The sequence below is a fragment of the Dendrobates tinctorius genome, unplaced genomic scaffold (assembly GCF_039654945.1).
Source record: "Dendrobates tinctorius isolate UK_male_01 unplaced genomic scaffold, ASM3965494v1 ptg000312l, whole genome shotgun sequence".
In the NCBI taxonomy this organism is placed as follows: Eukaryota; Metazoa; Chordata; class Amphibia; order Anura; family Dendrobatidae; genus Dendrobates; species Dendrobates tinctorius.
In genome coordinates, this window is record NW_027361979.1 from 3,831,604 (window position 1) to 3,849,107 (window position 17,504).

The 17,504-nt window shown below is 41.4% G+C and overlaps 1 protein-coding gene across 2 annotated transcripts in view; it reads left to right on the top strand.

Annotated features, from left to right (window-relative positions):
* Positions 1-17,504, top strand: part of LOC141073698 (choline/ethanolaminephosphotransferase 1) — a 66,810-nt gene that overhangs the window by 34,744 nt on the left and 14,562 nt on the right. For both annotated transcript variants that reach the window (XM_073561050.1, XM_073561049.1), the window contains exons 3-5: positions 2,156-2,303; positions 11,326-11,467; positions 16,906-16,990. In XM_073561050.1, coding sequence (XP_073417151.1) covers positions 2,156-2,303; positions 11,326-11,467; positions 16,906-16,990 — 375 coding nt within the window. The remainder of the gene's footprint in view (positions 1-2,155; positions 2,304-11,325; positions 11,468-16,905; positions 16,991-17,504) is intronic.

Genomic DNA, 17,504 nt, shown 5'->3' on the forward strand with positions numbered 1-17,504 from the left:
AGGCTCCTTCACACCACTGTATAGCACCTGGATTTTACTGTCTGCGTTATGGATGCCATTTTTTGCCTAAATACAGGTTCCCTGACCAGTGTTAACTATTATTACCGTAATAATATTATTATTTTATATTTATAAAGCACCATTGGTTCCATGGTGCTGTACATGAGAAGGGGTTACATACAAATTACAGATATCACTTACAGCAAACAAACTAACAATGACAGAAGGGAGAGGACCCTGCCCTTTCGGGCTTACATTCTACAGGATGGTGGGGAAGTAGACAGTAGGTTGGAGGGTTACAGCAGCTCCAGTGAAGGTGAGGCAGTAACTCCAGTAGTGGTGAGGAGGCAGGGAGGATCATTGCAGGCTTTAAGCTTTCCTGAAGAGATGGGTTTTCAGGTTCCGTCTGAAGGATCCAAGTGTGGTTGATAGTCGGACGTGTTTGGGCAAAGAATTCCAGTGGATGGGGACTATTCGGGGGAAGTCTTGGAGGCGGTTGGGTGAGGAGCGAATAAGTGTGGGGGAGAGAAGGAGATCTTGGGAGGATCGGAGGTTATGTGAGGGAACATATCGGGAGATTAGTTCAGAGATATATGGAGGTGACAGGTTATAGATGGCTTTGTAGGTCAGTAGTGGTAATTTTGAATTGGATACACTGAGGGAATGGGAGCCAGTGAAGAGATTTGTAAAGGGGAGAAGCAGAGTAGTAGCGAGGAGAGAGATCAATTAGTCGGGCGGCAGTTAAGGATGGACTGGAGAGGTGCGAGGGTGTTAGCAGGAAGGCCACAGAAAAGGATGTTGCAGTAATCGAGGCGGGAGATGATGAGGGCATGCACAAGCAATTTAGTAGATTGAGGGTTGAGGAAGGGATGGATTCTGGAAATATTTTTGATCTGTAGGTGACAGGAGGTGGAGAGCTTGGATGTGCAGTTTGAAGAACAGGGCAGAGTCAAGGGTTACTCCGAGGCAGCGGACCTCTGTTACGGGGGAAAGCATGATGTTGTCAATTGTTATAGATAGGTCGGGTAAGGAAGAAGGAAAGATGATGAGTTCAGATTTGGCCACATTGAGTGTGAGGAAGCGAGAGGAGAAGGAGGATATGGCAGACACTCCGGGATTCTGGAGAGCAGAGATGTGACGTCTAGAACCTGTTCGTTCAGGTCAGTAGACCCTTGGTCTGGATGGAAATTGCAGCTATAACACAGACGACAAAATACTGCTGCCATTTGGCCATATGAGACCTTTTCATTCCCAGTGTCACAGTAATCTGTCTACTACACATCGGAATACATGGGCATAATCTACTATGAGTTTTTAGACCGGACATTCCCCCCACCCCACACACTTCTTGATTTTGATATGTGACAATTACCGTACTTAATGTATCAGTCAGTCACATCCTTAAGAACCACTGGCAGGTGCCAGATAACTGGGCTTCATAGGAGAATAGTCATTTTACAAAGCAATTACCACCTGTTATATCAAGAAATCTCAAGTTCAAGACTAATGTACAGTCTAAAAAGGCATTGAAACTACTATATAATTATAATCACTTTCCTTTTTTCCTATCTATAAATGTCGAGATCTAATAAAAAACATTTGGTATTGCTGCCTGCACCATAATCTTATGTAATGAAATATTAAAAAAATAAATATTGCAAAATAGAAAAATTTGGGATGAAGGGCAGCCTGCTACACTTCCCCTACCAAAAATGCGATCGTATCATTGTATGTACTCCAAAGATGTTTTAGTAAAAACGTCAGTTTGGCGTGCAAAAAGCAAGTCCTCACACCACTGCATGGGCAGAAAATAAATAATTTGTACATCTCAGAAAATGGTTTCAAAGTTCCGCATTTTTTTTTTAACCACTAATACATTTAGATGGTAAAATGAATGGTATCATTCAAAACTACACTTGGTCCTGCAAGAATAAAAGCCCTATAGCTTTATTGGAAAAATTAAAATGTTGTGGAGAAGAAAAAAAAATTGCCCAGTCCTTAATGGGTTTAAGCATCAAGACCAAACTTTGAAACTTGTACTGTCCTTCATCTAAAGCTGGTAGGCGGTCATTAGAGCGTTAAATAATTTTTCTTTGGCTATAATGGCATTGGTCATGTCTGAAAGTAAATTGTAACTCTCTAACTTCCCCACAAGGCCCCAACGTGGACGTACCTGTGTTGTGCCGTTGGGTTGTTTATTTACCAGTCTTTGGATGCCATTGATGGGAAGCAGGCGAGAAGAACCAACAGCAGCACACCCCTTGGAGAGCTCTTTGATCATGGATGTGACTCTCTTTCTACAGGTATTTTTATTTCTATTCTGAAATCTGCTATTGTTTGTTGTGGAGTCAGTCAGTTTAAGAATTTGGGAATGTTATGAAATGTCCTATAAATGTCTGTTATGTTCCTGATCTGAGGATCTCTGCTTTTATTTGAGAGGAAACTGTGCTGCACTTTATGCACATGCTCAGTAGTGAGGCAGTGCTGTGGAGTCGGGAGATTTGGCTTACCAACTCCACAGCCCTAATTGTTTATGGGAATAGTGATCATTTTACATTTGTTTTCTACATTTTAATGAGGGCCATGACTTACAGCATTCTCTGAACTACTTGTGAGTTGTCAGCTGTGGCTGGTAGAGATGGGTGAACCTGAACAGTAAAGTTTGCCTTCTGTACTACGGACACCGGGAAGTCTGTGTTACTGTTGGGGGTCGGACTCCCGAACACCAGGTGTTTGTTTGAGCTGTGATATGCATGACAGCGCAGCAAACACCACTTATGATCAGCAGTAAAATCATCCCCACTGGTCAGACAGCCCGATTCGCACGCTGTCAAGGCAGCATGAGCGCACAGTTTTGACCGGAGGCATAAAGTTTGCCTCTGGTCACTGTTGTTGGCTTATGGGACTACTGATCAGCATGACAACATGGCAAACACTGAATGTTCGCCCCCCCCTCCCCATTCAAGTGAATGGGGTTCAGGTGCGGGCCCAGGTACTGTTCTGGTACCCGAATCCTAACTACTTGTAACTCTTCAGCTGGACCTAAACATCCAGGTGTCCGCCCATCTCTAGTGACTGGTTATAAACCTTGTAAGGAGCAGAACACCACAACACTCTACACAGATCATCACCTATTCTAGACTAAGGCAACATTGGAAGGGATTGTGGCGCCTGCCCTGCTGCCGAGTCATAATGCAAGACGTGGCTAAATATAGTTGTTTTTCCCATGAACTAAAGTTCATTTTAATCAATAGATCTTGGAATAATAATTTCCACAATTGGCTGTGTTTTAAGTAAAACGCTCCTGTGCTTAATCTGATAAATGTGCCCCTGTTGTGTACTGTGTAATATCAGAGTCTGACCATTCAGGAACATGGTCTGAACATACCACAGCACCTGGGCAGGGGAGGGAGGAAGAGAGTATACAGACATTACATCATAGGATTGCAGCTTATTCTTTTTGTGAGGTAAAACATTTCCCTACATGTTTTTAAACAATGTTTTACTTCAAAGAAAGAATTGTTTGTGATCCCATGCTGTCCTGTCGATATACTCTTTTGCATCCTCCCCTGACCAGGAGCTGTTTGTATGATGAAACCCTGTTCCTGAACGTTCAGACACAGCCATTACACCGTACACAGCAGCGGCACATTTATAAGATTATCGCAGCACAGAAACATTTTATTTAAACACATGCAATTGTGGAACTTATTATTATTGCAAGATATATTGATTTAAAATGGATTTTTGTTCTTGAGGAAAACCCCTTTAACCCCTTTCTGTCATGTGACGTACTATCCCGTCCATGTGCCCTGGGACTTAATTCCCAGGGACGGGATGGTACATCACAGCGATCCGCGGCGCCCACGTGGTGAGCGCCACTGATTGCGGCCGGGTGTCAGCTGATTATCACAGCTGACACCTGGCACAATGTGTCAGGGGCGGTCACGGACCGCCCCCGACACGTTAACCCCTTGCACACCGCGATCAAACACGATCGCGGTGTACTGGGGGTTAAAGGGAAGCATCGGCAGGGAGGGGGCTCCCTCCGTGCTTCCCTGAGCCCCCCACAGCAGCGCAATGTGCAGCGCTGCTGCGGGGGGCTCCATCCCTGCAGGTCCCCGAATCCAAGATGGCGACGGGGACTTTCGGGGGGGCCTGCATGGAGCTGGCTTCCTCATGCCTGCAAAGTACAGGCAAGGAGGAAGCCTTGTGCAGTGCCTGTGACAGATCGCTGATCTGTGATGTGACAGATCAGCGATCTGTCACATGACAGTTATGTCCCCCCTGGGACATTGTAACAAAGTTAAAAAAAAAAAAAAAAAAAGTGTACTAATAATTTTTAAAAAATCGCTAAATAAATTAAAAAAAAAAAAAAATATTCCCTAATTCATTTTTTGGAAATAATAAAAAAAAAACAAAGTACACATTTGGTATCGCCGCGTCCGTAGCGAACCCCTTAAAAAATGAAAAACGAAGCAAAAAATGCTTTATTATCATACCGCCGAACAAAAAGTGCAATAACGCGTTATCAAAAAGACGCATATAAATATCCATGGTACCGCTGAAAACGTCATCTTGTCCCGCAAAAAACGAGCCACCATACAGCGTCATCAGCGGAAAAATAAAAAGTTATAGCTCGCAGAATAAAGCGATGCAAAAATAATTTTTTTATATAAAATTGTTTTCATTGCATAAAAGCGCCAAAACATAAAAAAAACTTAAATGAGGTATCGCTGTAACCGTACTGACCCGAAGAATAAAACCGCTTTATCAATTTTACCGCAGGCGGAACGGTGTAAATGCACCCCCCAGAAGAAATTCATGAAACGCTGGTTTTTGTTCGTTCTGCTTCCCAAAAATCGGAATAAAAAGCGATCAAAAGATGTCACGTGCCCAAAAATTATACCAATAAAAATGTCAACTCGTCCCACAAAAAATAAGACCTCACATGACTCTGTGGATCAAAATATGGAAAAATTATAGCTCTCAATATGTGGTGATGCAAAAACTATTTTTACAATAAAAAGCGTCTTTTAGCGTATGACAGCTGCCAAAAATAAAAGCCCGCCATAAATAGTAAATCAAACCCCCCGTTATCACCCCCTTAGTTAGGGAAAAATAATAAAATTAAAAGAAAATGTATTTATTTCCACTTTACCATTAGGGCTAGGGTTAGGGCTGAGATTAGGGTTAGGGGTGTGTTGGGGTTAGGGTTGGAGTTATAATTGGGGGTTTCCACATCAGGTGCTCTCCAAATGCAACATGGCGTCTGATCTCAATTCCAGCCAATTCTGCGTTGAAAAAGTCAAATGGTGCTCCTTCCCTTCCAAGCTCTGCCATGCGCCCAAACAGTGTTTTACCCCCACATGTAGGGTATCAGCCTACTCAGGACAAATTGCAAAACAACTTTTGGGGCCAATTTCTCCTGTTACCCTTTAGGAAAATAAAAAATTGGGAGCAAAAATTGACTTTTTTATTTTCACGCCTGGGCGTTATAAACTTCTGTGAAGCACTTGGGGGTTCAAAGTGCTCACCACACATCTAGATAAGTTCCGTGGGGGGTCTAGTTTCCAAAATGGGGTCACTTGTGGGGAGTTTCAATAGTTTAGGTACATCAGGGGCTCTCCAAACGCACATGACACCCGCAGACCATTCCATCAAAGTCTGCATTCCAAAACGTCACTACTTCCCTTCCAAGCCCCGACGTGTGCCCATACAGTAGTTTTCTCCCACATATGAGGTATCCGCATATTCAGGACAAACTGGACAACAACTTTTGGGGTCCAATTTCTCCTGTTACCCTTGGGAAAATAAAAAAATTGGGGACTAAATGATCATGTTTGTGGAAAAAATACGATTTTTTTTTTTTTTTTTTTTTTTTTTTTCTTATTTTCATGCCCGGGCATTATAAACTTTTGTGAAGCCCTTGGGGGTTCAAAGTGCTCACCACACATCTAGATAAGTTCCTTGGGGGGTCTAGTTTCCAAAATGGTGTCATTTGTGGGGGGTTTTCACTGTTTTGGTACATCAGGGGCTTTCCAAACGCGACATGGTGTCCGATCTCAATTCCAGCCAAAAACGTCAAATGGCGCTGCTTCCCTTCCGAGCTCTGCCATGCGCCCAAATAGTGGTTTACCCCACATGTGGGGTATCGGCGTACTCAGGACAAATTGCACAATAACTTTTATGGTCCTGTTACCCTTGGGAAAATAAAAATTGGGGGTGAAAAGATCATTTTTGTGCAAAAAATGATTTTTTTTAATTGTACCGCTGTACGTTATAAACTTCTGTGAAGCCCTTGTGGATTCAAAGTTCTCACCACATATCTAGATAAGTTCCTTGGGGGGTCTAGTTTCCAAAATGGGGTCACTTGTGGGAGGTTTCCACTGTTTAGGTACATCAGGGGCTCTCCAAACGTGACATGGCGTCCGATGTGAATTCCAGCCAATTTTGCATTGAAAAAGTGAAACGGCGCTCCTTCCCTTCTGAGCTCTGCCATGCGCCGAAACAGTGGTTCCCCCCCACATATCAGGTATCAGTGTACTCAGGACAAATTGCACAATAACTTTTGCAGTCCAATTTCTCCTGTTACCCTTGGTAAAATAAAAAAATTGAACCTGAAGTATCTTTTTTGTGAAAAAAAGTTAAATGTTCATTATTTTTTTTTTTTTTTTAAATCAAAAAATTCCTGTGAAGCACCTGAAGGGTTAATAAACTTCTTGAATGTGGTTTTGAGCACCTTAGGGGATGCAGTTTTTAGAATGGTGTCACTTTTGGGTATTTTCTATCATATGTGGCTTCAAATGTCCGTAAAAATAAAATGGTGCTGTAAAAATGAGAAATTGCTGGTTAACTTTTAACCCTTATAACTTCCTAACAAAAAAAAATTTTGGTTCCAAAATTGTGCTGATGTAAAGTAAATATGTGGGAAATGTTACTTATTAAGTTTTTTTGTGTGCCATTTCTCTGTGATTTAAGGGCATAAAAATTAAAAGTTGGAAAATTGTGAAATTTTCAAAATTTTCACCAAATTTCCGTTTTTTTCACAAACGCAAGTTATATGAATGAAATTTTACCACCAGCATAAAGTACAATATGTCACAAGAAAACAATGTCAGAATCACTGGGATCCATGGAAGCGTTTCAGAGTTGTTACCTCATAAAGGGACAGTGGTCAGAATTGTAAAAATTGGCCCGGTCATGAACGTGCAAACCATCCTTGGGGGTTAAGGCCCCCATCTGTAACCAAAACTTTTTAAGGAATTCCAGTGTAGGTAACATGTGATTAGTACGCATGCTTTTACTGGGTTATTAACATGTAGATGTAATCCTTTCCATTTATTTGTTTATTATAATTTTATATTCAAGAACTATATCAGGAATACATTATAATAGATTAGCTTCATGGCGTGTGAGTACAGGAATATTTCCATTTCTTGTGAAGCATGACTAAAGTCTTTTCTGGCAGCCTGACAGCTCAGGCCTGTAGGGCATAGTCACTTGTTTCTTTGTGCCCTTCTTGGAATGTATGCTGGGAAATCTCCTGGTGTACATATTAACCTTGCAGGTCGTCTCCCTTGCACCCTACCGATGCCAAGTGTTTTTATTTTTCTCTTCTACCTGATGTGTATAGAAAAAAACTGATGTTTTACACTGTATTCCATAAATTGGCGTGTTGGTGCTTCCATTAGAGCTAAATGGCAAAAAATAGAAAAAAATTGTCTAATTTCTTCTGATTATGTGCACTAGCACAATTTGAGTTTTCTTAAAATTTAATAGGGTTATTCTAAAGATGTTCTTTAAAGGATTGTGCACGGTAACCTACAGACCGTGTCAGGTCGGCACCGTTATACTGTAACCATGATACCTTGGTTGATGAAATCCGTCTTTGGTTCCTGTTTAATCTTTATTTTCAGTTAATGATATGCTTGTGCTCCGGAGCGGCCTGTTAGGGTCTTCATGTGGTGCTCTGCTTATATATGCATATGTATTATGACAGGCCCCCTATTTTACATACCGAATATCTTAGCTTTTTTTTGGGGGGGGGGGGGGGGGGGGAATGATCATGCAGGCGGCAGCGCCTGCGCTGTGGCATGATCAGATCTGCAATATCCATATTTTAATTTTATTTAGACATACAAATTTCTTTAGAAAAAAATAAACTTCTTCCTCAAAATGGTACCGGCCGGTCTGCGCAGTAGCATAATTCTAAACGCGATAGATGCTACTAAGATGGCGCAGGAGTGTCCGGCTGTTTAGTAGAGCTATAAAGCTCAGCATATGTCCTGCTGTAACAGTCATCTATCAATGTTTGTTCTGTGTCTACACTGGTATCCCTGTATTAACACATAGGTATAACATGGCATTTGAACAAGCACACTGGTCCGGACAGTGAGAGCCGTGATTAGAAAAATTGCTCTGTGAGCAACTGATGGTGAGGCTGGTGATTTTGCAAGATTTATTAAGATTGTCAGGGGTAGGGTGGAGCATAGCTAAGGGTGTATAGAAATCAATGGGCTTAAGAGATGGATGGGATATTAGGAGTTAAAGGGTGTCGTTTTAATTTTTGCTTCATAAGTCAATAGTATATGTCAAAACATATTACAAATGAAGAAATCTGCTTCTTTCTCCAACATGAACGATCAATCATTCTCTAAATTTTTGCATTACTGATATGAGATGAAGGTTGGTACAGAGAAGGTTCTGTGTAGGAGGAGAGAATAGCTAGAGGCTCCATAGAATCTGTAGCAACGGTCCTCTCCGATCTCAGTCATGTAATAATCTTTCTCCACTGAATACAGATTTTACCCATGAATTGAGGATTTTGAAACTGACCAGTCTAGAAGGCAGAGGAAGCTGGGTTTGTTCTGCTAAGATGTATTACAAAGCTTCTTATTTTCATATATACTGTTGATTTATGCTATAAAAATTTAAATATTGGTTATATTTAACCCATCTCCTCTAATGTAGCTACTGCGCACATTACGGTGAGGGTCTGGGCAGACACTGGTGGCCAAGCTTCAAGTCAGCCATCTTTACACTATGTAAGGTAGCATCCATCAATACAAGAGACTGGCAGCAATAAACAGGCAGTGGACTTGCTTTTTCTATTTTCATGCTGTCTGATGAAGTAAAGAAATTTATTAATTGTAAATTTATTGTGTGTAGTGTCAATCAGGGAGCCGCTCGACACTGCGCATGGTTTTTTCTGCATGGTTTTTATATGCAAATTTTTAGCCACATTTTACAGTACAAGCAAAAGCTAAGATCTTAAAAATCTCATGCACACACATTATTCTTTTTTTCCCTGACTGAATTAGAAAACTGCTGCATTTTTGAAAACTGCACCATGTCACTTCTTTCAGCATTTTTGCAGTGTCTTTTTTACCATTGAAAGCAATTGGTAAGTGCAAAAACACAGAAAAACCGCAAGTACCTGCTGCGTTTTTAGTGAAGGAAAAAAAAAAAAAGCAGGTCTAGCAGTTTGTGACACCTATTTATTTTTGTGATTTCCTTCCCCCAAGTATAGATGATGTCTTGGTCTTCTCACCTGAGAAGGACCATTAAGTTAGTGATATGTGCATAGTAAACATTGGCAAGGGCCTACCAATGTGTGAAAGTAAACCATGTCCTACAAACTCAATACTCTTGTCTTAGGTAAGCTAATCCCGACCAATTCCATGCCCATGCTGTTACATTTATAACTGTGTATTTTTTCATGAACTCGTGAATGTCTTTTGTTTCGAATAGTCACTATTTTTTTCAGAAATAAAAATCTTTTTCCACAAAAATATTTTAGTCAAATTTCCCTTTTTTTCAGAAAATGGTTTCATACATGGGTGACCTATGTTCTTGCTTCTGTGGTGGATGCAAAACTGAACTTTGTGATCATGAAAAACGCAGCAAAACTTGCTTCTTGCAAGCAGCTTCTTTACTGCCAAGAGAAGCAAAACGCATCATGTGAGCATAGCCTAAGTGTGTTACAGGGACTGAGTCAGCCACAAAATGAGTGCTTAGCCAAGTACAGGCGCTCAGTGCTTCTAGTGGGGCCAAATACTTCAAGACATTTTCCCAACTGCTTGTTTTCCCTCATTCTCCACCTTTCCCACCCTCCTACCCTTCCTTTGACCGCTCTGGATTCAGGGCGGAGATGGATGTAACACAAACAGGTACGGAGGTGCACTTGAATGTTTGGTTGCAACGAGCTCCTGTACTTTGTTGCTGACAAAGTCCCCTTTAACTCCTTCATGACCTTTGAAGTACCCATACGTCATAGTCAGGTAGGGGTTCCCGGCCTTTTATCTATGGGAACATCATGTCGAACGTGTGCGGCACAGGAGTTGTGCCCATGCGATTGCCAGCAAGAGCTCGGCTTGCATAATAGCCATGCTCCGTCTGTCACAGCCAGGAGTGGTGCCTGCACTGCCCTTGGCCATTTAATAGCCATAATCAATAGCGAGCGCAGTATTTGGAAGACTAGGGTTTCTCCTCCCTTCCGATCAGCAACGATCGTTGCCATGGCAATCCGAGAGGTAGTCATGGTGACATCCGTGGCTGCCAGCTATGGCAAACCTGTTAGACTGTGCCAAGGAGCATGGTCAAAGAAGCTCAGTCGGTGTACTGACAGGTATAATGCAGTGCTCGTGGATTGCCATGCATTATACCAGCAATTAAAGTGTTAAAGTTCCATAGAGAGACTAAGTAAAAAAAATAATATAAAAATATTTAAAAATAAACTAAAAAAATTGAAAATATACCAATAAATGGGTATCTTTACGTAAAGACAAAAGTAAATAAAAGTACACATTTTGTATCGCCATGTCCCAAATAACTCAACCTATAAAACGGTCACACTGGTTAACCCCTTCAATGAACACCGTAAAAAAAAAAAAGTGGCAAACTATATGCCTTTTAGTAAAAAAAAAAAGTCCTCTTTAACTTTAGGTTTTTTAGAGATCATTTCATCTTGCTGAACTGTTTACAATAACAGTAATTTTGACCAGGGGTGCCCAAACTTTCCCATGGCACTGTATGTGTTTATTGATCGTCGTCTCTTGTTGCACCTCTAGATCATTTAGATCGTTGCTGTTGAACCTGCTCAGTGGTTACTTTCTGTATCACTTCTGTTTTATGGATTACTGTGGTCTCATGTGTGGAGATTTCATCCCTTTGTTCCTTGGCAAACACAAAGCTTAACAAGTTGACCAACATAAGCTACAGGTTTTGCTTTGGTACCACAGTAAATTCTAGACTTTGGTACTGTAGCTATGAATACCTGTACTGTGTATTTGCGTGTGTTAATCGATTTATTCTTTTTAACAGTCTTCGTGGTTCTGGGAACCTGTATTGCAGTCCAGCTTGGCACGCACCCAGACTGGATGTTCTTCTGCTGCTTCGCAGGCATGTTCATGTTCTACTGCGCTCATTGGCAAACGTATGTTTCGGGAATGCTGCGGTTTGGCATGTAAGTAATGTCATGTTCAATAATGTAAGCTTGTATTGGAGTTTATTACAGCTTATTCATAGACAAATAGTTTGGAAATATTCACAATGGTAGAGTTGAAGTTGCACCTATAAGTAATAATCATCCGCTAATCATAGGATATATGATAAATGTGCCTGACTGCTGTGGACCCCACCGTTCCAGGGAACTTAATCCCAAGTGAAGCACTGTAGAGCACGTGTGCCCTCTGCTTTTAGGACTATGCATTAATGATAATGGAAGTTATGGAGTAGTAGTCACACATGCTTACTAGCATTTCATATATTCAGGAGACTTAAACACGCCAGTTCTTGTGATAGGTGGGGGCCAATGGGTCAGACCCCTACAGATCATTCATTTATCGCCTATCCTGTAGTTTTCTATGTTTGAGATGACAATTGGAGGGTATTAAAGGGCAAAGGGGGCATCATTGCTCCACGCTATAGTTAGACTTATACATGTCGTTCAAATGTGCACTAATTTTGCAGATATCCTCCCATATTTGGCAGAGTTAATTACCTAAAACTTGAGCTTGAGACCTCTCCGTAGTAATAGTATTATGTACTTAGTGAATGGTGTATAGGATACTGAGCCCAGTGATTGGCTGCAGTGGTCACGTGCACTGCAGGTGTGACATAGATGCTGCAGCCTGTCAGCAAAGACTGGGGGCAGCAGCAGTGGGCAAGTAGACTTTAGTACTTTTTTTTTTTTTTTTATTCACATTTGGTGGCCCAATAAACAAAAAAAATGTTCTTGGAACACAACCAAAGTCGCTCATGAGTTACCTGTTTGTCTTGTTGAAGTTATATCCCAGCCATATTGGGTAGGTTAACTTTGGCTGTAGCAAAAAAATTGATATTTTGAAATTGTTATTAAGAACCATGTCAGATGAAGATTGGCACTCCAGCAAAACTTTCCAACAATGTCTTGTTTTTCCAGAGAAATACGCCACCCACAAGTCTCATATTGTCCTGCGAAAGCTCAATGAAATCTGCTTTGACATTGTCTATAATGTGCCTTATCCTCCTGATTTGGCCCCTTCTGGTTATTATCTGTTTCCAAAACTCAAATCATTGATGGGACAAAAACTTACAACAAACGTAAAAAAAAAATCCTTTTTTTTTTTTTTTTTTTAATGTAACCTAGACGGCTGAGGGGTTAGGATGGTCATCAGGTATGTTATACATTAAGAGATATGACACAGATTCCTGCTACCAGAATGAAGGCAGCACACAGGAGTATTATATAGTAATCACAGGTTGAGAATAAGAATTCATTGTTACATTATCCACTATAGTAGTAGCGGATCCTGATATACTGTAGTAATGTACGAGTGTAAATTTTCCCCTATTTTGCTGCTGTAAAGTCTGTACAATTCCAAGATCTGCAATTCCCTGTCGATTTTGCCTACATGAGGTGCAAATATAGAGCGTATAAGGTACAGTATCTGACAACAGTGACTACATCCCTCACATTTTTGTAAATATTTTATTATATTAGTAGATTCTGGCTTTATTGTACAATGTAAGCACGATATGGCTCCCGTTTCCTCCTAGGTTGGAAGCTTGTGATGAGGGACCGCACACCTTTTGATATCTGAGTTGGGCGTATTCTGTAATGTCTTTATTGTCTAGAAGGTCTCCTCAGATGTAATGTGCTGCAGAATAGTTTGGTGCTGTAAAAATTACTATATCTTTTCATGGGACAACACTGAAGAAGTAACGCACTTGATACAATGTAATTAGGGTACAGCTTGTATAACAATGTAATTTTGGCGTGCCCTCGACATAATTCACACATAGTCATTTAATGTCTAAATCGCTGGCAGCAAAAGTGATTACACCCCTAAGTGAAAATGGCCAAATTGTGCCCAATTAGCCATTTTCCCTCCCCAGTGTCAAGTGACTTACTAGTGTTACATGGACTCAGGTGTGAATGGGGGGGCAGGTGTGGTAAACTGGGTTTTATCACTCTCACACGGTCTCATACTCTTCACTGGAAGTTCATCATGGCACCTCATGGCAAAGAACTCTCTGAGGATCTGAAAAAAAGAATTGTGGCTGTACAGAAAGAAGGCCTAAGCTATAAGAAGATTGCCAACACCCTGAAACTGAGCCGCAGCACGGTGGGCAAGACCATAGAGCAGCTTAACAAGACAGACTACACTCAGAACTCTCCTCGCCATGGTCGACCAAAGAAGCTGAGTGCAAGTGCTCAGCGTCATAACCAGAGTTTGTGTTTCCAAAACAGATGTATGAGTGATGCCAGCACTGCTGGAGATTTTACAGGGGGGGGGGGGGGGGGGTCAGTCTCAGTGCTCAATCTGTACAGTCATGTCCAAAAGTTTTGAGAATGACACAAATATTATATTTTCACATGATCTGCTGGCCTCTGGTTTTTATGTGTGTTTGTCAGATGTTTTTATCACATACTGAAATATAATTGCAATCATATTATGAGTAACAAAAGGTTATATTGACAGCTAGAATGAGTTAATGCAGCAAGTCAATATTTGCAGTGTTGACCCTTCTTCTTCAGGACTTCAGCAATTCTCCCTGGCATGCTCTCAATCAACTTCTGGATCAAATCCTTACTGATAGCAGTCCATTCTTGCAAAATCAATGCTTTTATTTTGTCTGAATTTGAAGGTTTTGTTTGTCCACCCATCTCTTGATGATTGACCACAAGTTCTCAATGGGATTAAGATCTGGGGAGTTTCCAGGCCATGGTCCCAAAATCTCTATGTTTTGTTCCCTGAGCCATTTAGTTATCACCTTTGCTTTATGGCAAGGTGCTCCATCATGTTGAAAAAGGCATTGTTGATCGCCAAACTGCTCTTGGACGGCTGGGAGAAGTTGCTCTTGGAGGACATTCTGGTACCATTCTTTATTCATGTCTGTGTTTTTAGGCAAGACTGAGAGAGAGCCCATTCCCTTGGCTGAGAAGCAACCCCACACATGAATGGTTTCAGGATGCTTGACAGTTGGCATGAGACAAGACTGGTGGTAGCGCTCACCTGGTCTTCTCCGAATAAGCCGTTTTCCAGATGTCCCAAACAATCGAAAAGGGGATTCATCAGAGGAAATGACTTTACCCCAGTCCTCAGCAGTCCACTCCCTGTACCTCTTGCAGAATATCAGTCTGTCCATGATGTTTTTCCTGGAGAGAAGTGGCTTCTTTGCTGCCCTCCTTGAGACCAGGCCTTGCTCCAAGAGTCTCCGCCTCACAGTGCGTGCAGATGCACTCACACCTGCCTGCTGCCATTCCTGAGCAAGCTCTGCACTGCTGGTAGCCCGATCCCGCAGCTGAAACACTTTTAAGAGATGGTCCTGGTGCTTGCTGGTCTTTCTTGGGCGCCCTGGAGCCTTTTTGGCAACCAGGGAACCTCTCTCCTTGAAGTTCTGGATGATGGGATAGATTGTTGACTGAGGTGCAATCTTTCTAGCTGCGATACTCTTCCCTGTTAGGCCATTTTTGTGCAGTGCAATGATGACTGCATGTGTTTCTTTATAGATAACCATTGTTAACAGAAGAGAAACAATGATGCCAAGCACCAGCCTCCTTTTAAAGTGTCCAGTGGTGTCATTCTTACTTAATCATGATAGATTGATCTCCAGCCCTGTCCTCATCAACACCCACACCTGTGTTAATGGAGCAATCACTGAAACGATGTTAGCTGGTCCTTTTAAGGCAGGGCTGCAATGATGTTGAAAAGTGTTTTGGGGGATAAAGTTCATTTTCTAGGCAAATATTGACTTTGCAAGTAATTGCTGTTAAGCTGATCACTCTTTATAACATTCTGGAGTATGTGCAAATTGCCATTAGAAAAAATGAAGCAGTAGACTTTGTAAAAATTAATATTTGTGTCATTCTCAAAACTTTTGGCCATGACTGTAGACATTGCTGCAGAGGTTATAGGGGTGGGGTGTCAGCCTGTCAGTGCTCAGACCATACGCTGCACATTTCATCAATTTAGTCTGCATGGCTGTCATCCCAGAAGGAAGACCCTTCTAAAGATAATGCACAAGAAAGCTTACCATCACTGTGCTGAAGACAAGCAGACTAAGGATATGGATCACTAGGACCATGGCCTGGGGTCTGATGAGACCAAGATAAATGAATTTGGTTCATACTGTGTCAAATGTGTGTGGTGTCAACATTGTGAGGAGTACAAAGACAAGTGTGTCTTGCCTACAATTAACCATGGTGGTGGGAGTGTTGTGGTTAGGACCGCATGATTCCTACCGGCTGTGGGGAGCTACAGTTCATTGAGGGAATCATGAATGCCAACATGTACGGTGACATACTGAAGCAGAGCATGATCCCCCTCCGACAGAAACTGGGTCGCAGGGCACTCTTCCAGCATAACAACCCCAAACCCACCACTGAGATGACCATTGCCTTGCTAAGGAAGCTGGCCAAGTATGTCTTAAGACCTAAATCCTATTGAGCATCTGTGGGGCATCCTCAAATGGAAGATGGAGGAGTGCAAGGTCTCTACCATCCACCAGTTCTGTGATGTCGTCATGAAGGAGTAGAAGAGGATTCCTGTGGCAACCTGTGGATCTCTAGTGACCTCCATGCCCAAGAGAATTAAGGCTGTGCTTGAAAATAATGGTGGCTGCACAAAATATTGCCACTTTGGGCACAATTTGGCTGTTTTCACTTAGTGGTGTACACACTTTTGTTGCCAGCGGTTTAGCCATTCATGGCTGTGTGTTTATTTAGAGGGCACCAAATTTACACTGTTATACAAGCTGTACACTGACTACTTTACACTATTTTCAAAGTGTCGTATAGTCAGTGTTGTCCCATGAAAAGATAGAATATTTCCAGAAAAGTGAGGCTGTACTCACATTTGTGAGAGTGTGTACATAGTCCATGTCACTCTAATTGTAGAGGCCTGTGACCTTTCCAGATCAGATTGCAGCTGATTTAAGAATACACGTTTACGACAGTGTGAAATGACTTATAAAATATTTGCGTGCCAAACCACAATTACATTTGTTAGTGGCCTTGGCTATATATAAATGCAAACTTGATATTACAGGAATTAATAGAAAATGATGCAAACCAGTTGTAATGATTCTACAGCAGCGAAATAGTAGGATAATGTTAAAGGACTACTCCAAAGTTTTGTGTTTGTTTTTGTTTGTCCCCTTTGTTAGCAATGAGGATTGTATGTGTGGCGTGTGTACTACTATATATAATGGTCACAATCTTTTGCCGTTACCAACTGCAGTCCGCCCCGGCATCACGTGTCCGCAATTGTGAACTGCCCACTCATCCGCATCTTCTAAGTAATTCCACTTCAGTCTGTTTTTATAGCACCAATAACTATTTAAGCAAAGATCAACTTACCTAGAATAAAGTATGTTTTAATCATTTGCTTTGTCTTTTGACTTCTTGCATGTAATCAGAATTGATGTGACTGAAGTGCAGATCTTCATAATTATCATGCACTTATTGGCTGTGATCGGTGGACCAGATTTGTGGCAATCAATGGTAATTTGCTGATTTATAATTAATTGGAAATTTGATTGTAATTTACACATTCTTTGTACCAAACATACTTGTACCCATAATCTAAGGCCAAGGTTCTCAACGCAGAGTCTCTAGTGTAGGTTATATGTGCCCTCATCTCCTCTTACAAACAGAAACCTTATTAGTAAGTTGAATTAATGGGGTTATCTGACAATTAAATTGTGTGATGGGTTTTTTTTTTTTTATTTTTCATAAGGCATAGATTAGTATTTAAAAACAAACGAAGGTGTACTCACCTTCTGGTGCCCCAGCGGATCTAGTGCATTCCTCTCGGGATGTTTTTGTCGGCTCCGGAAGCGATATCTGCTCAATTCAGAAGTCCCAGGATCACTGCAGCTAGAACCTCAGGGATGCTGGAAGGTGAGTTTGCCTTAGTTATTTTAAGTGAAACGTGAATGAGCCATTTATAAGTTGTTTTTTTTTGTTTTTTATTTTGCTTTTTTTTTTTTTTCTGCCATCTATAGAGCCATATGAA